Raw genomic sequence first — 24,471 nt, 5'->3', positions numbered from 1 at the left:
TAACTTAGAAGTTTAACTGCTAGCAGCAGAAAACACTTTCACAGACTTATCTTATATGACCACCGTTTTAGCTCTTCTCTCATGTGATTCTCATAAAGAGAGCTTAGACTGACATATTTAGCTGTATACTGAACATGACTATCTCAGCTGGTTGAGACCTGAAACATTATTACACATTAACAAGTTAAAATGATGATCATAGTTAATCATTTGTGCTGGTTGTTTTGCAAAGTTTGGTTTTAATGGTGCCATATAAAAGGTGACCTCAAAGCACAAAGCATGAAGGATTTATGTATCTTAAATAAAGTCTTTAAATGCTTGATCACATCTACGTATCCTTAAAGGGGCAGTTTACCCATAGATTCTCACCCTCACGTCATTCCAAACCTGTGTGACTATAAAACATACAAGAAGATATTTGTGTGTTTTTTGTCCATACAATGGAAATCTTTTGTGTTCCGCAGAAGTACAGGTTTGAAATGACACAGCAATGAATAAATAATAACAGAGCTTCATTTTTGGGTGAACAATCCTTTTAAACAGACCAAATAAAGACAGAGACAAACTGCTGAACAACCATCTAGCCTTAAGAAAAGTCAAAAGAGCACACACACACCTCGGGTTTAAATGATGTCAGGGTCCCAGGGTCAAATGAATGTCCTACATCCAGTGCTGCACACAGATCTAACTGTGGCTGAGTGATTTGTTTCCCTAGTTTTCCAAGCTTTCAGCTGTACAATAGCATGGGGGAGTGGACTTTCTATGACAATGACTAGCCATACTGTCAGTGCAAAACAAAGCATTTGCTTACATCCCCTAAACAGCCAACCAGACAATGGAGGAGATGAAATGAAAGAGAGACTAGGTGTTTTAGAGAGAAAGAGCGTGATTAAATGCATCATGAATGGAATATCATAAGTACATGCTAATGTTTTCAGTTTGGTCATCAAAAGAAGTTCTCAACACACTCATACTTAGAGCAATTACAAAAATAAGTCTAATGACAGTCTTTGTTGTTTTTTGCTTGCTGACATCTTAACAGCGCATCCGATGTTATCAGTATATGTTGCTATTATTCACCTCTTAATGTATGTTTCATGACATGCCTCACTTAAAGTAGTAGTCATGTATATGAGAACCTCTGAGTTTCAGCTCAAATCATCTGTCAAAAATGATGCATTCTGCACTCTGGCCAGCTGCTAATGACAGAACGAGGTCAACCTGTTGTTTAGATAATTACAGAGCCCGGGCATGCAAACATACCATATGAATTCATCCTCAAAATTAGCAGCTCGCAAGACACGCATGATAGCTTCAGGTCTGATCCTCTCTGGAGATCAGGATCAATGAGGTATGCAAATACAGTCATATTAGATCTCCTGGAACTAAAGCATGCAAGGACTGAAAGTACCGGCAAGTTAAAAATACAACAAAGTGAGGAATGTTCAGGAAATGTCGATGAAGATCACAATTCCCCAAAGAAGGAGGAGGCAGCAGTTTTGTGCAGTTTCTGACAGTATGCTTGCTTGGATGTTTCAGACATTTTCAGGTAAAAAAGCAGATCTCTGGAATTGAAGCTTTAAAGCAGCTGTGGTCTCATTTTTGTTCAATTGGAGACAACGGACTTCGGGCCTCTAGTGTTCCTTTATTGTGGTGTTTCTTTCCCTCTGTCATCTAGCTGATAATGAAAAGTGTCTGACCCATTTCTGTCATGATCTGTTTTCCATGAGCTTCCCTTTTTGATAAGAACAAAGTATCTAATGTTGTGGGACTTGAGACAAAAATCATCCCACATGAAAATCAATGGAAAAAGAAGAAAATATCTCAACATAACTCAACCGAATCTATCTTGGCACAAATCTGCCACATGTAAAATCCAAATCTGCTTTCCTGGATACTGATGACAGTCCCAATCTCAAGGCAGACTGGAAAAGTTACACTGCATTCCAAATGACTCAGATAGATGACACTGTGTCTGGCTTGGCTGCGTGAAAAACATATTGCATGCTGCAACGCTGTTATCTTACTTGTAGCCCTTAAAACCTTCACAATGCTACTGATGACATAACATATATCACATGTGGACAGTTGGTGTGCATGTCCCAACAACTGCACCCTGTGTAACTGCAATTACATTGTGCCAAAACGGAAATAACAAGGTGAAAATATTTGAGGATAAGTTGTTTGTTTTCTTTAGAAGTTGCAATGAAACGGAAATAACGGCAGTAACGGATTTGGAAAAGAAAAAAGAAAAAAATGTTGGGCAGGGACTTAGTTCTTTCCATCAGTTTTTGAATGTGAGCGATGTACTCAAATATGCAGGCTGATTTCAATGCGTGTTTGTTTTTGACTGAGCAGAGGATTTAAGAGGACTAAAAGTTCGACATATATCACCAGAGAGAAGTTTATTGTTTTACCAGAAGATCAAGTTATGACATTTTGAAACATATGCATGGATAAACTGTTAACAACAAGATTAAAAGAACATCATTTACAAAAAATGAGGTAAATTTTTGATTTCATGCCTGTTCACCCAAAAATAAAAATCCCAGACTAGACTGAAAAATAAGTGTGGAGGAACAAACTGAAATAAAATCTGACAATTAGTATTTGATTTGTGAGATACAACGGAGGTGTTTTCAGTGAATAACAAATTCAATTTTGGCTATTGTACATTTGAGCCTCTAATGGTGCTTATTCATCATTTTAAATTTTACTTTTATTATATAGAAAACAAAATTCTAAATTTCAGTTTGTGTTCCACAGAAGAATGTCAAGAGGCTTTGGAACAACATGAGAGTAAATAATGACAATTTTAATTCTAGAGTGAACCGTGTCTTTAATAAAAGGGAAGGAGTGTCTCAAGTCTGCAGTGAGTAAGTCTGCAGCTCCAAACGTGATTTATGTACATGATATCATGATGTAAGTTCAGTCCGTGTCATTACTCACTATTGCTAGACCATTTAACTCGAGCTTTGCCAACCCACACATGCTGGATCGTAAGCAGAGGGCAACATAAACATTACATTACCACACAATAAAGTGATATAACAAGACACTGTAATGGCGCTCATCAACCTCATATCAATCAAAAGCCATAAACTCCTTTCATTTAGGCCACTGATCAAACATTCAGCCAACTACCATATGCGTCTCAGAAACAGAATGATGGATGAAAACCACAGCACAAAATGAATTGGACGAAAAAGGCATATCAGTGGAGGTATTGAAGGAAAGAAGGAACGTGGATGCAGATGAATGCTTAAAAAAAACCTCTTTTAGCTCTGCAGCCGCGGTTTTTCTCAGCAGGTGTGTGCCATGCACTGATGAAGCGCTTTCAAGCGATCGCCCACATCAGTGTCCCACCTAAGCAGACACATGTTCATTATTACGCTCAAGAGAAACAACCGAAGTGAAAAATTAGATAAAAACCTGCCGTTCTGAAGATCTGTCATGCAAATCAGCTTCTGATAAAGACCAAACAAGAAGAAAAACAAGCCATGATCTCAGCTCTGGCACACCGACAAGGAATTTAAGCTGCTATAAAAGCTAATGGTTCTCAGAGAAACCCAGCAAGCCTGCATTGCCTCTCTCAGACTAAACCACAGCTGCAGTAGGGAAATCCATCTATTCCAGCCAAACACAATTTAAGCAGAACGGCGACCAACACGGACTGGCTGAAGTGGTCTTGAAATCCTCAGTCTTTCTGAGCTACGTAGAATGATTTGTTGTCGTGGATCGGAGGACGCCAAAGACATTTCCCATAGCGTTGGCTAAATAATACAGAACTAAGTCTTCCTTCAAAGCACTATGTTTGCTTTTCTGCAATCTTGGATTTGGCAGACATCTCAAAGTGGCGCCTACGTGTGAATCGTATCGAAGGTGCAGACGTCAGTTTGGGAAGACGCCCATTTATATCCACTGCTGAAACCTCCTAAAAAGTCTTTTCCCATGGCTGTGAGCCAAGCGACTGCAGAAGTGCATAAAATTGTGCACCTGGATATCATATGTTGCAATGGATCCTGCATACTCACAAGAATAACCCGATACTGTGACAGGCCAAGTAAGGAAAGCCCATTTCTTGGGTTAGATTTAGATACTTTTCCACCTTATTCGCCATAACCATAACGACTCGCGCGGAAATACCATTGAGGGTTAGGCGCGAGATATTTTGTCACATTACGACATTGGATTACAGGGGGCATGAGAGGAATGCAAAGGACCCTGATCATAGTCATCATCAGGACAGGAGTAAAGCAATGGCTCCATGACAGGATAATGCTTTTAGTCTTTAAACAGATGCACTTAGGAATTCCTGCCAAACGGGGTGAATTCCATCAGTCTGGTGGAGAGAAGAAAGGAGAAAATTGTTCTACCACTTCATGCCCACAGTCCAGTGTTTGTCATGATTTGTGTAACAAAACCGAAAGATGAGATATGGCGATAGAATAAATCGATTGGTGGCCACATAAAAGAGAAGAAGAGTCGAGCTAGGAGCCAGTTTATATAAACTGATTTCTGGTTTATGGACATCTGATATAAATGATTATTATGCAATGATTGAGAGTATTATTATACAAGCGCTTCTATCCAGATGCTGCTTAAACTCCACATTTTCATGTGTTTGTAGGGTCTGATGATGATTGCTCAGGCTCCCCCCCCCCCAAAGCCATAAACCTAGGGGAAACACTGAGTTCTATGTCCAAGCTGAGATCTATATAATGCTCCAAAACTCTTTTGAAATTGAAACTTTGCACAGACCACTGCTCATTGCAAAAGACACATCAAAAACAATCAAAGATCAGAAAGGTCTGACTCAGCACATACTCAAAACCAAAACACTTCTTCAAAAGTATCCATCTAACTGCATCTGTGTTAGAGGTTCTTGGCTGGTTTTGCTTCAGGATCCAGATTTTTGTATTGGACATAAAGTGGTGACCAACACAAGAAACTGTCAGAGCATCACGTGACAACCTTGAAGGGAGCAACATGTGAATGAGCAGTCACATTAATAACAAGCTCTAGAAAAACAGGATTAAAGATTAGGCTCAGTGCCTTAAAATTACTGCAAGAAACAGACGTCACAATAAGCTAATGATATTGAAAAAAAAAATTAGATTAACAAACAATCTTATGACAAAAGCTTATTTATAAAGACACGAGGAAGACATTGTGCAGTATCATTTGATTCTTGTAATGAATCACATTAGGTCATACAGTGGCCCTAAAATTATTTGAACACTTAAATCACTCTTAAAAATGTCTGAATGCATTATATAACCAAACTGTAAAAAAAAATGTCGACATATTGTTTGACATTTGTCTGAAAAGCAGTCTTAGATATTTTGTTAGCATAGTCATTTAGCAGTCACTGTATAAAAAAAACTTAATGGTTAAATGCAACTACAGAGTGTTTTATGGAACACAGTAGAGCATGAACATTTTACATAATCTGAATTTCAAGTGTGTTGATATAACAGTTGTGTCAACAAAAAAAATCCCACAAATATCAAATATATTCATGTCATTCATGAACAACGCCTGAATGAACTCTGGCTTAGACATTGTAAACCACTCTCATTACGTATGACCCCAAAGTTTCCTATATTCACAATAATCTTTTAAATACTGTGTGAAATTCCTTCCCTCTTGCTTCATCCAGGGCAACTGAAAAAAGTCTTTACTAAAAATCTAAGAGCCAATACTGGCCAGAAAATTAAGAAAATCATGCTCTCGCTGGGCTGATTAGCTAATGATGTGGATTAGAAGAGTTCAATATGTGACCAACTTCTGAGGGAAAAAACACAGATATAAACATTATAGAGTTTAAACAGACTGAAGGGTTAAGAAAGACAAACAATATAATCTAAGATAAACTCTCTAAAATATGCACCATATATTCTCATGATATCCCGAAAGGGCAAATCAAACAAGTGTGAGCACAGTCATCCAGCTTTTCACAAGCGGTTCAAATGAGTGTCCAACCACAGACATTTACACTTCTATTTTCACCAGCACCTAGACACTGGAAATGCTTTTTAGGGTCTGTAATATTTCTAAAAGGTCAAAAAGACAAACTATTGTGCATATTCAACTAAAACTTATACTAAAGCGAAAAATCCTATGAAATGATTACTAGGAATGTGCTAGTCTGTCACTCAGTATCGGTATCAGATCCGATATTACCATTATTTGCCAAATCGGTTATCGGTCAGAGAAGACTGTTCCAACACCAATATTGTGCGTACTATTCTGTGTTATTCTTAAGCCCCACAAAAAGGCAAACTCTGCATTCGGTTAGTCGGGCTGGTATCGGGATTGGAACGGTTCTGAAAAAAAAAAAAAAAAAAAAAAAAGTTTATCGGTGATTCCCTAATGATTACCAAGGAATCCTGATTTGAGCATCCACCTGTTGCTGTCATATTTTATGCTTCTACATTAAAATAACTGTAATTCCTGATTTAATTTTAAACAAGTTAAGCCTCATAAGTTACAAAAGGAGACAAGATGGAAGTCATACACACATACTGTAGTAAAGACATTCCTCAGTGTGGTGGAGAGCTGAAGTAATAACCACAGTCAGCAATCCCCCCATGAAAAAGCCTGCAGAGGGGAAACAGAGCCCACCACAAGCAGCTCTGTATTTGAATGCTCTCAGATGGAGAGACAGATGACAGCTTCTCAATTCTTCTATGTGTGCAGTTTTTCTTGCATTATTGTGTAATTGGGAGTGTGTGATTTAGTTTGTTGGGACACTGGTTTTCAATATGGTTTACTATGCTGGATAATTCTGAATATTGATTTGAAATAGGAACTCCCGTTTTCAATGCTGATCTGTTATCAAACTCAAATCACCATTATGAAAGATCAGTCTCTTGTCAAACATCTTCAACAGCCCATAAAAACACAGATGTATACTATCATTTAAAAGTTTGAGGTTTGTAAGATTTTTTTTATAGATGTTTTTGAAAGAAATCTCTTATTTTTGAACGGTAGTGTTGGGGAACCATATCCCCTCCCTCAGATTATCATCATATAGAGACAGATGGTCATCCATCTCTAAAACTTGATCGTGGAAGGCAAAACAAAATTGTTTGTTTGGGACAGTCAAACAACCCAAACATGACCCAGTGCTTTAAATAGATCTTAGTTACCACAAAACCTGTTCCAATTGGTTGCTCAAATCTATTATTCCCTTTGGGGGCTCAAAGGAATTCAGGGATACACTCATCGCCAAATCCTGACAGTGTGCTCTAAAACAGCATGGGGATTCTGACTTTCAAAGCAGTGCAAAAATAATTCATACAGAACATCAACAAAGAAGAAAAGTGTCGGATTATTCCATAGAATATGGCACGTACAACCCCATTCCCTTCTGTAAACATTACTCAAGTCTCAAGATGCAGAATTGCAGCAGTACATTTTGTGGAGGGAATATTCAGTGCAATAAGTTGACCAAAGCACTTTTTGTTCATTCATAAATTCGAGCCTGTCAAATGAGTTCCAGAAAGCAGTTTTAGACATGCGAGGACATAGAGTATCCCTCTTTGTGCAGTGCTGCTGGGGAGCTTATGTGACTCAGAGATAAGTAGATTTATAGTCTCTATTTACACAGTGCTTCCTCAGAAATAGAACACTTCCATTCACAAAGCAGCATTTGCAGTAGCTGATGAACTCCTTTTGATTTCATCCACCATGAGTTAAGATAAGACCACAAGGCTACATGAAGATAATACCGACCACTTAGAATGTAGAAAAAAATATCAAATGGGATTACGAAACACATTAAACACATAACAACTGTGGTAGAGTGCCATTTTAGGAGCAAACCAAATTCAAAACAGAACTGGTTATTTATTTATTATTTTTGCCAATAAAGAGCAATACATGATTTAGTATGTGACTTAATGCTATTGGCAGAGATTAAACCAGATTTATGGGATAAGGTAGAGGTAAGCATACTTATTTTTCTGCAAATATCATGCTGTCAGACCAGGGATTCCCAGATTTTTGTCAAAATAAGAAGCATGAAAAGCTGTTGAATTTTGTAGAAACTGACATTTACCCCTTAGATATCATTAGCCATTATTATCTGATAGCCTACCTATTAGCCAATGGAACAAAAAGTGTATAACTGAATACAATCTGTGAGATTTTTATTTCTTACTCCTCCAAAATGCTATAAATATCAAGTCAAGCTCTTAAAACACTTACAAGTCTTCACTTAAACATAATACATGCAACTAACATTTAAGTAGCTTAATAGGCATAGACTAATACAGGCATAATACAGCAATTTTAACTTGAAAATTCGTGTTTTGTACCTGAAACGCTCACTTGCACCCCTTCATCATTCTTGCAGTAAGGTCAGTTCCAGACAGCTGGCACGCGCTGCTTGGGCTCCCGTGAGTTCAATAATCATTGCAATCATCCGTATAAAGTCCCTGAGCGACTTCCCTGTATGTTCATGAAAATGTTTCTAACAGCTCCAGCGACTCGCCCCTTTCATGTGATCTACTCAGCGCTTGATTAAAGTCCATGGCTGCTCTTTTTCACAGGACAGCCTGTCGTAGATACGGACAGTGTCCGTGGCTCTGGGGTTGTCAAATGAAAATACGTCTCGGTTCGGCGCTCGCAAACTTCGCACGCGCGTCTGGGATCCATTATACAGCATCCAGCGCCTTGTACCTCAGCGGTTGTGAGATTATTCAGATCGTCCCACCCCTTCTTCAAACTCGCAACTGAAGAGAGACGCTCACAGTCAATCTCGGATACACTGACACAAGAAGAACTACCACAGTGGCGGTGTTCCTACTTAGGCAGCATTTGAATGGCGCTATGATTTCGATTCATGTTAACCTTTTCGGGTTCCATTAAATACTTTTTTAGTAGAAAACATCTGAGGTAGAAATACGTATCTGAAGTGCAATTCACACAATCAGCTGTTGCCAAATAATGAGAGATTTTATTGCCACGAATTGCAAAACAACTAATAATAGCCTATGAACAACAAGCAAGTATGATTTAATGTTGATTGTATTCTCATGAGCATAACGTTTTCAACATAACATGGTTAATCATCATGTCGGGGACAAAAATAACATTCAGTTCAGTAACCTTCTCACAAAAGTTCATCACTCTTTTGAATGATTCACAAGTGTTTGTGATTCACAAAAAGAACCAGCTCACAAGAGTCTTTCGTTACGGAATCAGACCCGTCTAACTGATGATTCAGTAGTGGTGATCACTGCAGGAAACTTTGGCCTTGTCCAAATACCCACACTTGCGGTCTTTGCACTTGACTACTTGTCTACTCAGGCTACATGACATATTTCCTGTAACTGGCCCAAGTGTTCAAGTGAAGCAGTCACTTCATCTCATCTGGTCGGTCAATGCTGCATAGTTTACTAATACGGAAAGTTATTAAACAAAGAATTTAGGTTTTGTGTAGTTGTCAAATAATAATCCATATTGAAACACGGAAGGAAATTACTGTAAACATCTTTTTCTGGTTTGGTGACAGATTTGACAGACCTTGAGCAGTGTCAGTCATTCTGAAGGAGGTGAGCATTTGCCTTGAGCCTGAAGCTATTCATGATTAAGTCACTATATTTTTATATGTTTGGATCATCCATTCAGACAAATTTGGAAAAGCAACCTCATTTTCCTGTCCTCCCTCCTGGCAGGATCATAATATTCCAACAAAACAGATGGAAAAATCACTTCAATTACTGCTGAGGGGAAAGGTGTCTCCACCAGGTTATGAATAAATCAAAAAAACAAATAAATACCATAAATCGTAACGGACTGCACCTGAGTCTGCACTGGCTGGGCGTTTCCTCCTGAAGCATGTTTTCATTATGAAAGACATCCGGTCGCGGGCAGCAGTCTGGCACACATTCTTTACATAACTCTGAGGGGTTTGTGGGGAAACGTCCCAAAGACAGTAGCATCATTCACAGCACTCTATAGCCTTCCACAATATTCAGAGACTTGAACATACCATCCATCGTATCTTTTGCTGTTGCTGCTCTGACTATACTCCTCTAGGAAATACAGAAATATGACCATTTTATCTCTAACAGTCATACACATACAAAAACGTAGTTCCTCCATAATGCTCAAATTTATTTTACACATTAAAAACTGGATTTTTATTTCCGAAGAGATGAGAAAAAGTAACAGTAAAATACAAAGCTATGGCTGGAATATGGTTAAAATCAATTGATTTCACACCACAGAGACCTGCATTAAAGGACAGTACAGCTACATGCTTGTATAAATAATAGCAGACCTTTAGTGCAAGTAAAAAGATTCTCATCTGGAATAACTAGAAGGTTTTGTTCTACTGCCCTCTAGTGGACAATGCAACAACTGTACAGCCCTTTTTTTCACCACACATAAAATCACTGCTATAGGTGCCCTGAGAAATCACACCTCAGAAACACTACGTGTTAAACTTGAAATCTATAAGGGTTTCAAATCAAATTAAAGCATGAACGTATTTGAAAAACAGAAACCTTTTGTTATAGTATCTTAAATAGGACATGTGTGACCCGCTTATATATTCACTTACTTTCAATTCAATTTTGCAATTCCGTGCACTGAGCTAAGATATTATGTGTGTTCACAAATCAACCACCACTTTACACAAAAAAGCCACAATGTGCATGATTGAAAATCACAGAGCCAGACATGGTGGAATGTAATTTGTGGGGCTTCAAACTGGTATGTTCCACAAACCAGACAGTATTACCTGAATATCCGGATTGCACAGAGCTAATCCTCAGGCCCATCTGTGACCACAGAAATCTGGGGGCTCCATGAGTGTTATTCTCATGGCACAGGGTTTATGCCTGGCAGATGAATGATTTGGACATTCATTTTTCCAGTGAAGCAAGTGCATTTAGGAATTTAAAACAGATAAACATGATATCTGAGTATATCATCTTCCATCTCAAGATCTGTTTAACAATTGTACACTGTACTTTTTTAACAGAAAAAAAAAAAAAATGATATAAAAATGCTACAGTTAAAACTAAAGTTACCTTATCTGAAAACTGAACATCACATTATATGTAATTTTACTGTAAAATACTGCCACATTTAAGTTTTTGGAAGTAAAAACTATGAATTACCAAATAGTCATGGTGAAAAACAGTAATAGGACATTTCCATAAGTCCCTGCATAATAACACATATGGTTATATTTTATTTAAACTGTTTTGTTTCTTATTATTTTTATCAGTAATGTTTTTGTGTTGCAATTTATGTTGGTTAGTTAATGTTTACAGCATTGTTTTAGTGTAATGTGTTACCCTGATGGTGTTTTGACTTTGTCTGATCCTGTGCACCATCTATATACAAATATTGGTCAGGTTTTGTAGACAGACCACCTTGGTGAACTCTGATTCATCATGTGGCTTTTTATCATGCCACCAATGTTATGATGGTGGCTATCAGTATATAAAAAGAGATAAAAAGCCAGTCGTGTTATGTGGCAAATACACACACACAAACAGGCACACACAGATACACACACACACACACACATACACACACACACACGTTTGTTTTTGTGAATTGTGAGGACATTCCATAGGCGTAATGGTTTTTATACTGTACAAACCGTAGTTTCTATCGCCCCACACCAACCCTACACCTAAACCTACCCCTTACAGGAAACTTTCTGCATTTTTACCTTCTCAAAAAAACTTCTGTATGATTTATAAGTCTTTTGAAATATGGGGACATGGGGAAATGTCCTCATAAATCACCTTCTCCTTGTAATACCTATGTCATACCCATGTCATTATACAAATTTGTGTCCTCATATGTCACAAACACACACACACACACACACACACACACAGCTGTTCAAAAGTTAGGGATCAGCAAGATTTTTAATGTTTTTCTATGGATTTAATGTCTATTATGCTCTTCAAGGCTGTATTTAGTTTATCAAAAAATAATATTTATTATTATATTTATTAATATTCTTAAATATTATTGCATTTATTAATATTGGTTTCCTATTTTAATATACTTTAAAATATAATTTATTTCTATGACGCAGTGCTGAATTTTCATCAGTCATTACTCCAGTCTTCAGCGTCACATGATCCTTCAGAAATCATTCTAATATGCTGATTTATTGTCAGTGTTGAAACTGTTGAGCTGCTTAATATTTTTTGGAACCTGTAATACTTTTTTCTTTGAATTTTTGATGAATAAAAGTTAAAAAGAACAGCATTTATTCTAAATATGAGCATAAGAAGCACGATGAGCATAAGAAACTTCTTTCAAAAATTTTTTTTTAAATCTTACTGATCCCAAACTATAAAAATGTATATGGCAACCACAGCTGCCAGTTTTTTATGCTATTTGACTCATCCAAATGTCTCACAAAATTCTTGTCCTTGGCATTTTAAACACTTCTAATGTATATTTTATTCACACGCCCACAATCTTGGAAGTCCTCCGGTCATAATTAAGAAACAACTGAGAACAAAACATTTGATCTGATGATTACAAGCTATTTTCAATCAAGGAACATTCTTGTACTGTGTGTTTTAACTAGACCACAGTGCCTGATTTGAGAGGCTCATATCCATTACTGTGGGAACATGGCACCAATCTCTTCGCTAAAAGCGAAAGAGCCAACGCTTTCTTTTGCCTATGAGAAAAGTGCAAACTCAGACATTGTTAATGCCAGGGAAAAGATGGCAGTCTTTTTCTCATTCATCCAAGCAGCAAGTTAACCAACCACAAAGAGCTGGCCTGCCAATTCAGGACTCTGAGAATCCATTCAAAGCAAACACAGACTAAAAAGCTTTGATCTTTATACTGACAGCAACTAGGCAGACTTATAAACTCAAATGCATAATGTTTCATTCTGGTTTTGATAGGACAGATGGAGGGTCTAATACAGTTGATCACTTTGACACAGTATATGTCTGTAAAAACAGTTGTGGAGGGAAAATGTTCATTCTGTGCAATCCTTTATTTCTTCACACCTCAGTTCTACAGACTCCCAGATTCTTGTGGCTTCTGGATCGCTAAATCTCTGGAAAAATACGGTAAATGAATTTACACAGCTAATATTAAAACGGATCAGCTGATTTTAGCTTTCAAGATGAACAGCTATTTCTGTTGCACTGAATCCAAGTGAAGTGTATCTTTCTTAACCTTGTTTTCTCCGATACGCTCTCATTGACCACGTGGAGAACACTTTGCATTGGCCGGTTGGAGCAGTGCCACTGAGCTATTTTCCATGCTCCCCACAGACAGATGCTGGGCCAGGCTGTTAAAGGGGAAAAAAAATACAGCGGGACCAAAATTACAAGAAGACACATTAAACCGACAAGACTTTTTGTGGTGAGCAGCATTCGGGCCCAGAAATTCTGCACTGAAATCATTAACATGAAAAGCACTTGATGAAAAATAAAGTTTCCATCATGTGTCTCTTTTTCGTGTTTGAAAGCTTCGGTCCATTGCTTTTTGAACCGTGTCCAACCCTTTTCTCTCCACTAACACCAGACCTTCCACTGAAGCCGTTCCCAGTGTTTGCACTCTTACAGATTCAGGCCTTAAACCTGAGAGAGGAAACAAGAGCAATGCAGTAATGAGCAAACATAACCCTGAGGCACACTCATAAAACTCCCTTAAACTGATATTTAACCAAAGGTTTGTGTGAGGAGAGGAAGGAAACAACTAATGCAAGGCTAGACCTCTACAAAAATGGTATGTGGTGTCTTCAGTGAAGATCGGATAGCATTCTGAAGCAGATTTGACTAGCATCAATTTCTAGGCTGGTTTTATGCTTGATGCTGAAGCCTAGTGGCCTCAGTACAAATCAGAATCACACTATCATTCATTAAGGTTTTCGTTCTTCAGATTTCTAATAAATGCTGTTCTTTTAAACTTTCCTGAAAAAATGTATCACAGTTTCCACAAAAACATTAAGCAGTAAACCTGTTTTTAACAATGATGATAAGAAATGTTTCTTGAGAAGCAAATCAGCGTATTAGAATGATTTCTGAAGGATCGTGTGACACTGAAGACTGGAGATTTGAAACTGAAGCTTGAAAATTCAGCTTTGTTAGTAGCATTTATGTCACCATACGGGACATAAACATGCGAGGACAAAAAAAACTAATCTGGCTGCTAAATTCAGCCCGACTAAAAATAATAAAAATATCGTGAATCACTAGCTTTACTGAAGTTGGGGTTAGAATAATAACGGTTTCTTATGTACTCTCTCAACAAAGACATTTTGTCTATTTTAACTGACAAATTCTTTGTTAGTTTAGCTTTAAAGGTACAGTTCACCCAAAAATTCTCTCATCATTTATTCACCCTCATGTTGTTCCAAACCTGTATGAATTTCCTTCTTTTGTGGAACATAAAAGAAGATATTTTGAAGAGTGTTGGTAACCAAACAGATTTAGTGTCCACTGACTTCCACTGGACAAAAATATTTTCTTTCACATTTCACTGAAGAAAGAACAACATGAATAAGCAAATAATGACAGAATTTTATTTTTTGAGCAAACTATCCCTTAAAGTCCAAAAATAAATTCTTCTGGAATATTACTTGAATTGAAGACCTCACCTCACCACCCAGTATTGCCACAAATCTTACAAAAACACACTTATCTCAGAGATTTGCTCTCTGACACTAAGTTTTAAACTTAAAGCCTGTGTCTGCAAGGATAGAGTTCAGTTTTAAAAAACATGACTTGAAATTAGCCCATATGTATGCTATTCTGTCCACATATAGGCAGACCAGCTTACATTATTCTTTCCTGCCAGTTTGCTCAGTAATTAGCAGTAAAGTTATCCTGATCTCAAATCATCCCAGACAGATATATTAGCATAACAAAAAACCACAAGCATTCATTTGTTTTGCAGGTCTTACACAGGGTAAGCAGTCTATACTAACAGGAAACAGACTGAGCTCCCTATAGTGAGCTCCCATATCAGAATAACAAGAAGAAATACAGCCGTTGTTTCCCGAGACGTCTTGACATCAACAGCTTTTCTTTAGCTTGAGAAAATGATATGTCTGTGAAGACAACTTCAGTTTTTGGTCAAAACCACGTGCCACTCCCAGGAACCTCCTCCCTGTCTGTATCCTGCCGTCCATGTGTACGGGAATCAGTTGTCCCAAAGCAGATTCTGTGTGAACACTGCAAAACTTCCTATCATTTATCAGTCACACAATACAACTCCTAATTATAGAGCTCAAGTTACAGCGATGGATTCAACTCTTACAGACCACAACATTCACAGAACATTCAAAGGAAGTAGTCTTCATCTTGGGTATATATATATATATATATATATATAGGACTGTATAGGATATGTGACTTCTACTCTAGAAATCTGGAGAATATTCTAATCGCACTTGATGCTTTATTAGACATGTAGTAGCCAAATGGATAAATATGCACTATATTAGTTTAACCAGTTAAAATATTTACACCAGTTCTTTTGGTCTAAATTTTTTTCCAATCCCTAAAATTTGGTCACAGAGCTTTATAGGGATAGTTCACCCAAAATTGAATTTTTTTTTTATCATTTACTCACCATACGTTGCTCCAAAGCTATATGACTTTCTTTCTTCTGTGAATACAAAAGATGATATTTAGAGAAATAGTCTTAGTGTTTGTTTTTTTTTCAATGGAAGTTAAGGGTCACCAAAACAGGTTGAGTACCAAAATTCCTTAAATATCTCCTTTTATGTGCCACAAAAGAAAGAAAGTCATACAGGCTTGAAACGACATCTGGGTGAGAAAATGATCCCTAAATCTTATTTTTGGATGAATTATCCCTTTAAAAAATCTGGATTCCACCATACAGTTGTTTGGGTGCACATTTATATCTGTCTGGTGAATGGTGCCATGGCTGATTTTCAAGATAACCAAAGCTGTACAAGATTCAATCAGGGTTGTACAGAAAACATAATTTAGCTGTAATGTTATTATACTCTCATTCTGAATCAAAAAGGCTTGCAAACTGAATTAGAAGTCTGGAAATAACAACAAGCAGCTAAAATAGTTCTTTTTAGAGAGCCAGGGAGTATTTTAAAATGAAGAAAAATGGTCCAAAAACACGGGACACAGAAGTACTGGTAATGTCACACATTTTTCCAAGGTTCTGTTTGCCAAGAATGGAAAAGGCAAAAAAAGGCATGGCACTGCAGCATGGTGAACTTCAGAGTGCAGGTCCATCCTTTGTTTTGGTTAGACGCAGACATTTGGCGGTTTCAGTGAAAGCTGAGCATGTCAGCCGGTCCAGATGGAGGCCAAACACGGACAGACATGAGACTGTCCACACCACTGACATATGCAGCCGTCTGTCAGAGCTGTCAACATGAGGAAACAAACAAGGAAAGACCTGCTGGCCCCAATCCAAGTACCATGCTCTGGGGCAGAAAACAGTCAATCGCAGGACACATGCTGACACGCTGTACATGGACACGGGAACACTAACACACAGGAGACTCAGTTCTTGCTGACCATCTGTGAATCACTTACTTAAATAAGAAACTGCCACCTAATCAGATGAGGAGCTGTTCAAAAAAGGGTTTTGTATACTATACTTCATCCCACTGATTGTACTTGTACAATGTAGATATATTTTCAAAAATGTTCACTCACTTTTCTAAACTTCCTAGAATAAAAAAAAAAAAAATGTCTGTCTGACATTTCTTCCTCTGTTTGCAGAACAGTGACATCATTACTAAGCATGCCTAATAATTTGGAAAATTTGATGGCTAAAACCAGATTCCCAAACATTTTTCTACAATATTTTCTTGAAGTATGACCTGAAGTCTGATTTTCTGAAACTTGATGTCAACTTTTTGAAAACTAAAACTTTGACATCCTCGACAGATGTGATCTCAGTATGGCAATGTACAATATTGTAACTGTCACCATGTCTTTCACACAAGTTCAGCCACAAACAGGCTATCTCATCTGTGGTAAATTTCAGTTACCACCAACAATTATGCCTTTTATAGACACATTTTCAGTAATACTTTTACAATGGAAGCTTAGCAGGCTCATTTCATATTGGTGTTTACAAATTGAGGGAAAATCTTAATATACAGTACTGTAGGTATACCACATAAAATGTCAATAGATGCTAAGTTGTAAATAACCTGGAGTACTCATTTATTATGTCCAAGCACACTCACATCACATGATGAAAGAGGGATAATTTCAGTGCAAACTTTTTCAGATTTAACGACAGGAAAAACTGCATAAATCAATAGCATGTCTTGTAAATCAGAAATTCAGAAACAGCTATATGCTTACTTATTTAATTAACCACACCAATTGTTAAATGTATAGTTCCACCCAAAAATGAAAATTCTGTCATTAATTACTGACCCTCGTGTTGTTCCAAACAAGTAAGACCTTCAATCATCTTCGGAACACAAGTTTAGATATTTTTGATGAAATCAGAGAGCTTCCTGACCTTCCATAGACAGCGATGCAACTACCATGTTCAAGACCCAGAAAGGTAGTAAGGACATCGTTAAGATAGTCCATGTGACATCAGTGGCTCAAACTTAATGTTATGAAGCTACAAGAATACTTTTTGTGCGCAAAGAAAACTTTCTGACACGGAAGAGAAGAATTGCTGAATAAAGTCATTATTTTTGTTTTCTTTGCACACAAAAAGTATTCTTGTAGCTTCGTAAAATTACGGTTGAACCCCTGATGCCACATGGATTATTTTAACGATGTCCTTACTACCTTTCTGGGTCTTGAATGTGTCAGTTGCGTTGCTGTCTATGGAGGGTCAGAAAGCTCTCGGATTTCATCAAAAATATCTTAATTTGTGTTCCGAAGATGAACGAAGGTCTTACGGGTTTGGAACGACATGAGGGTGAGGAATTAATGACAGAATTTTCATTTTTGGGTGAACTATCCCTTTAAAAGTCAAAATATGACATATAGCTCACATCATTATATGGTGACTGTAAACAAATCCAGACAACTTACCTGGCTCCGGTGACATCGACCCCAACCATCAACTGTCCATTCAGTGACAGAAGCTCATCTCGCAGTTTGATATCTCCACAACGGGCCGCTGGGCTGTTCTTTTTCACTTCAGTCACCCAAATGCATCCGACGTCCAAGACAGGGCCTTTATCGCCCTTCCTGCGCCTCCTCCTGACTCCTTTCTTCTTCCCCTCGGGGTCTCCAAAAATGGGAATATTTCCAAAGCTGAGCCCAAACTCCGGTCCATCTTCCTCAGACTTGTTCAGGTAGACCGCCCTCACCTCAGCATCGATTTCCTCTCTGAATTGGCTGCCACTGTACAAAGGACTCTCAATTTCAGCAAAGTTTAGCTGGATGTATTCCACAAGCTTGCGAATGGCAGCCTTGCAAACACCGCCTGTGCTCATCTGAGACTCATTGCCCTCATCTCTGTCCTTTTCTCGTGCCCAGAGCCAGTTCTCCAACAGAGGTAGATGGCTCAGGGCATTTTCTTGGGTGATAGGCATCCTAGCTGCTGCTGCTGGGCCTGCCTGGGCCGCCCCTGCATGTTGAGTCAAGGCTCTCCAGTGGTTGCTGTAATCAGACGCATTAAAATGGCTTCACATTCTTCTCAAAATGACACGTTGACCTCACAGACTTCAGATCCAGAGCGCTGCGATCCATCGATAATACACTTAGACCACAGAGCTCCATGATGTCATCCGCAGAAACAAAAGGAAAGCGCAGAGATTGAGGAAGTAGGGCACGTTTATGCTTTGAGGGGTAACAAGAGAACGTGTGCCATTAACTGGTCGTCTTGGTGTGTGCCAAATCTGATTTCCAATACCATTAAAGTGGAAAATAGTGGATCGCTGGGAGTCGAGATCTATCCTGACTCATAGGCGCCACAGACATCCACCTAATCAGAAAGAAAATAAATAGAAATGCCATTACAAAGCAAGTCAGCAGGCATGAACTCATGTTAAAGCGCTGCAGTCATGGCTCATTTGCTACTCAACCAAAGTACGGACAGGAAAAGAAATTGGCGTTAAGTATGACAACAAAGAAAGCTTCCTATATACCAGCCGTTTTATTTGACTGACAGAATTCATGAACTGGAAAGGGTTCCGATAATAGTCATATGGGGCTTTTACAGATGTGTCATTTGGCTGTTTATACAGACATTCAGTTGGGGCAGAATCAAGGCGGTTGAGATTATTCAATGCATGGTGAGCAGATAGAAAGGAAAAGCAAACTTCCTTTCAGTTCTTATTCACCTTAACCTCGTGGAATGTAAGCTGACAATAAACGTTGAAGCTGCCAGCCAGATGTTGTGATGGTGTAGCTCAAACTCTTGGACTTTCAGACCATATTTCTGGCATATTTAAGTACACGCTGTAGACAAAGACCACAAGCAAATTGCTACTCTGGGGTTTTGCTCAAAATAACACGATTTTGGCCTCTGTTAGCATCACACAAACTACTAGGGCTCCCATATGTGATCAAAATCTTTCAGCAAGATAATGGAGCATTTACGTCTAACAATGTATCAACTGTACATTAATGTCCATTACGAGGAAAAAATACATTCAACTGTGAGAAGATTACTTAGCACAGCTATATAAACAAGAGGGGGATATAAGCAACTGTCAGGTGACGTCATATAGATCAGACTAGAAGAGTAAAATGACAGCCAGTACCAGAAGACAGAAGCCACCCACCCCTTTCAAGAGTTTAACCTCAATAAAATCACATGTAATTTATAAATGGCAATTCTAAAACATTTCTATCAACAACCAGACAAGCAATATGCAATCACGTCAGTTAAAATATGAGTAACGAAAGCAAAATTACAATATTGCATATGAAAACACGCTTACAGTGAAGCTTTGTCTTTCCACAGGAATGTGACACACTTATTTGTCTGTTAAGAGATGTCCTTACATACACAAAAACAGTTTCCTACAATTTACTAGATTACTTTAAAATGAAAAATTTGATCAACATCTTCCTCCTACCTTTTCACATTTTATGAAATTTATTCCTTACTCCATTCAAGTACATAGTGGCTATGCCTCTTGCCGTGGTGTGCTGTCACAGTGACACAGAAGGTCTGCAGACCCCGGACTTACCCTCTGAAAAGACCCACATGTAATAGGATTAGTCTCACCCCTCCCTTGTGCCACTTACAACCACAATGACCTCCCATTTTCTCTTTGGATGAGTCGCTGAATGGCCAGTTCAAGTGTTTATATTTCTGCCATCATGTCATTCATGATTATTGATGTTTTTGTTCCTCACATAAGAACAACTTCTTTAACAAAGCAAATGCAGATATATAAAACACTGGCACACATTAAATAAGATGTTTGCTCCAGTCTTCAGTGTGACATTATTCATCAGAAATCATTCTAATATGCTGATTTTGGTGCTAATTTGTATCCTTGATGACCCCAAATTTTGAGGGTGAGAATTTCATTTTTGGAGGTTCATTCATCTTTAAAATGAATGTTAATCATCTGGAGCTACTCCCCCCAGTCCAGTGACAGAAAAGTATCTGCAAGCATTCTTAAGCCATTGACACTAAGAAGAGCTTCTGCCAACGACAACATCCCCATGACAGCCTCATGATAAAGAAAGAAAGCTGTTGTGTTCTCCATTGAATTGACCCATATTAAAGACCCATAAAGAGGGATTAAAGCTAAAGAGGACACTTTTTCTTTGATATTCATTACATGGGCATTATGTACTTGGCTTTATCCACTGCAGAGACACAATAATAAAAGCACTGCATTTGATAGTGTGACGAGGAAACCGTCATTTCCAATGCGATCAATTCTGGATTATTATCGCTGTAAAACCATGAGTTCCACATGGTTAGAATAAAACACCCTTTCATATTAAAACAAACAAGATTTAGCATCATCAAAATCAGGCCTGTCAGGCATAGGTTTTAAAAAGAACGATAAAAAAAAGATTCAAGATGTCTTATATGGCTAATAATGACCTTTAAAGTCTGCCCTTGGGTCGCTTAGATTAATTAAAACAGTAATTTTATTTCGATTATACTAGAACAAAACACTTCTCCATAGCCAAACAATGACATAATGGAAGCTAAACTGCCTGAGCTCAGAGCTCTGTAAATACATTCAAAATAAAATGAAAGAAATGAGAGAATATTTCAAAGAGAAACATTCCAACTCCAGAGTCCAACAGAATTTGTCACTCTGTGAGGGTGGTCTTTCAACTCCTCTTTGTTTTATCCATTAGGATCACATTACTGAGCTCTCTTGTCATTTAATAGAAGCGTTGATCATGGACGTGGATGCTTTCATCCTGAAACTTTCCTTCGCTTAATTCACATACGCACACTTGACATACAAATCAAACAAGCTCACGCCATGAAGTGATTCCTGAAAAAAAAAAAGAATATCTCAAGAAATGAACGCTGCGGTTGGAGAACACTGACTGACAAATAATAAAGTTGGATGCCAGTTGTGGAACCATGAATTAACTTGAGTTTTCTAAAGAAGCGGTGTATTGCCACTAATCACAGAGGTCTTGCTGAGAGCAGCCATAAACGGGTTCACTCCAGCATGAGGTTCTGCCCTCAGGCCCACGACAGTGCTTTATAATCTACAGCCATCGATTACGTGGTGGACTTCATCTCTTCTTTGATCTGACAAATGTGATTCTTTACGACTTAAGTAATGGGTATCACTATTGACAAAAATATTTGAGTTGCCAAAATAAATAGATCTTGATCAACAACATACATCTATTCTTGGGTTTTGTTAGTTAATGAGGCACTGGAAGTACAGGATACAGTGTGGTTGTGTGATTGTACCCTAGTTCACACACGCTACTGTCAGATCGCCAACAAAGACTGGTTAATAGAGCAACAAATTGTAGCTTTAAAGCATCTACAAAAAACTGGGTCAGCAACTAGTGACAGATACTACATTTAAACCACTCGTTTTGAAAATCCTTATTTGAGAAGACGTAGCACATTGAAAGGGAAGCAGGTTGAGTCTGCCTAAGAAATCTGCCTAGTGCTGTTTGTTAATAATCTGAATGCAGATGGACAACATAGAGAGCAATCTGCTCAGGTCGTGGAGCTCTAATCCTGGACAGTGGGTGGAGGGGTTACCCACAACTGACCAAAATGTAGGGGGAGGGTAACATGCAGGTGAAGAGGAGGAATATCCAGTAAAAAAAAAAAAAAAAAAAATGGTGTAGGATTTACTTTTATAATTGTCACTCAGCAATTTACGACGGCGTTTTAGTGCCTCGTTTAAAATAAAAATAAATCTAAGATTACGAGATTAAAGTCGTAATATTTCGAGAATAAAGTCGAAATTACGAGAATAAAGTCTAAATGTTACGAGAATAAAGTAGAAACACTACGAAAATAAAGTAGAAATATTTCGAGAATAAAGTCGAAATTACGAGACTTTCACTATAAACATTTATTATAAACGCCCAGACTAAATATTTAAAGCAAAACTGAAACTAGCGGCGTGGTAGTTACAGTGCCCTGAGATAAGTTTATTCTTTCTTAAAGTAACGACCAAGCAGCCAGCGGCAGACCGGCAGGCTGATCATAGCCATGTTTGATCAATTTAGCCTTCTCAAATCGTCACGACTTGCCTAAAATACGATCTATAGATATACTAAAACAGTTCAAGCATATAACAATGTTTAAACGTTAAACCTAGATAAATGTGCGCTGCATCCAGTAGTTTGTGCGGAGAGCGGAAGCTAAAGCGCAGGACGTGGAGGCACCAGCGCAATCAATTGCATTTTTTTCAATGAAAACAACTTACGCCGAAATTTTTGCTCATAAAGGTAAGAGTAATACATCATTCGGAATTGTAAAGGGTCTACTTTTATTTGTGTGCACTCACAATATTAAAAAAACTTTTTATAAAATAAATAAAACAATGATGCGCCGTCTCGTCTTGAACAGGAGTGCTTCACAAAAATGAACCGAAAGTCAGCGAATACATGCCTCACAGACATGATAAATATATCTATATAAAGCTTTAAATGACCACTTAACGAAATAAACCAAATCGATAACAAAAACTCTTTCATTATAATCAGTGAAGATGCACTTCTCTCTAAAGGCGCGTCTAATGAGGAGATGGCGAGTCAGGATCATCATCTTCATCTTTGCGACACTGACACAGAAAACACTAGTTTATTAGTAAATAATTCAAATATCTCCTTACTATTTCCCCCTGACACATTCATGGTAATTACGTTTGCTGGGGCTTTGCAGCAAGCTTCAGCGTATTGCGTGTATTTGAAGCAGAACTCTTCATCTGCGCTGACGGCGCGCGCGCTGCTGCTGCGGGACTCTAAACATCGTCGAGCCGCTCTTCGCAGTCACTGCACAGTCTCGTGTTGTTTCCACCAGCGCGGCAATTTTTTTCATCACTAATTGATGGATGTCTAAAATATAAAAATAAAGAGAAGCCTAAAACAGGCCCGGCCCGCGTCTGAACTATGCCGTGAAAATTGGCCCGATCGAAGCCCAGAGAATGCAGGGCTCTAGCGTTCCCCTCGGTAGAAATCACGTTTCCCCCTGACATTGCATCAAATTAACTATTTTGGACCAACTGCCTCACGGGCCGGATGAAATCTCCCGGCGGGCCGGATGTGTAGTTTGCCCACCTCTGCTTGAGCTCCTGCCCTCTTTCGTCATTCTGGGCAGCATTGATGCAGGAATATCCTGAACTCTGTAACGTCGCCTTGAAGATTCTCCTTCCTTTCGCTTCAACATATTTATGTGAGGCAGGATTCTCAAAAATGACTGCACTCAAAAGGAAATACCGCAATCGTGCACAAATCGAAGATGATTTGAGGCTATGTTTATCTAACATTGAGCCAAGAATTGAGGATCTTTGCAAGGCAAAGCAGGCTCAGGTCTCACATTAACATTAACATCACCTACCTGCAAGCATCTGTAAAAAATGCAGATGATGCCTACTATTAGGCCTAGTAATAATAACAATAATAAAGCATAAATTAATATCAGAGGTCTGGTGCCAATTCCCAATTATAGCAATAGCCTAGTAATGATAATAGGCCTATACTGATGATGATAATAATAACAACAACAACAAAGCATGTAACCTCATATAATTATATAGCAATAGCCTAGTAATGATGATAGGCCTACTACTACTCATAATAATAATAATAATAATAATGTCTGCAAGCTCACATTAGAAGTCTGGTGCTACTGCCAATTATAACAATAGCCTAGTAATGATAATAGGCCTACCTACCGCTACTGATGATAATAATAATAATAATAATAATAATGTGGGCCTAAAAATAATAGCCTAGGGCTATCTATCCATCTATGCAAGGTGGTGTGGGTGGTGTGGGGGGCCCAACTGCAATGAACCAGCTTTGGGGGGGCCCAGCTTGCAAAAGGTTGAGAGCCCCTGGTCTAAATAGTGGT

The 24,471-nt window shown here is 38.2% G+C and overlaps 1 protein-coding gene across 2 annotated transcripts in view; it reads right to left on the bottom strand.

The window, feature by feature from the left end:
• The window catches only part of pdzd2 (PDZ domain containing 2), a 78,337-nt gene that overhangs the window by 46,103 nt on the left and 7,763 nt on the right, over window positions 1–24,471 (bottom strand). For both annotated transcript variants that reach the window (XR_009271394.1, XM_058776578.1), the window contains exon 2: window positions 18,018–18,915. Coding sequence is in view for 1 of the 2 variants with exons in the window: in XM_058776578.1 (XP_058632561.1) it covers window positions 18,018–18,523 (506 nt within the window). In the remaining variant the exon portion in view is untranslated. The remainder of the gene's footprint in view (window positions 1–18,017; window positions 18,916–24,471) is intronic.

Source organism: Onychostoma macrolepis, chromosome 05, assembly GCF_012432095.1.
Source record: "Onychostoma macrolepis isolate SWU-2019 chromosome 05, ASM1243209v1, whole genome shotgun sequence".
In the NCBI taxonomy this organism is placed as follows: Eukaryota; Metazoa; Chordata; class Actinopteri; order Cypriniformes; family Cyprinidae; genus Onychostoma; species Onychostoma macrolepis.
The sequence above is the reverse complement of the archived record's forward strand: the minus strand, read 5'-3'. Positions and strand labels throughout refer to the sequence as shown.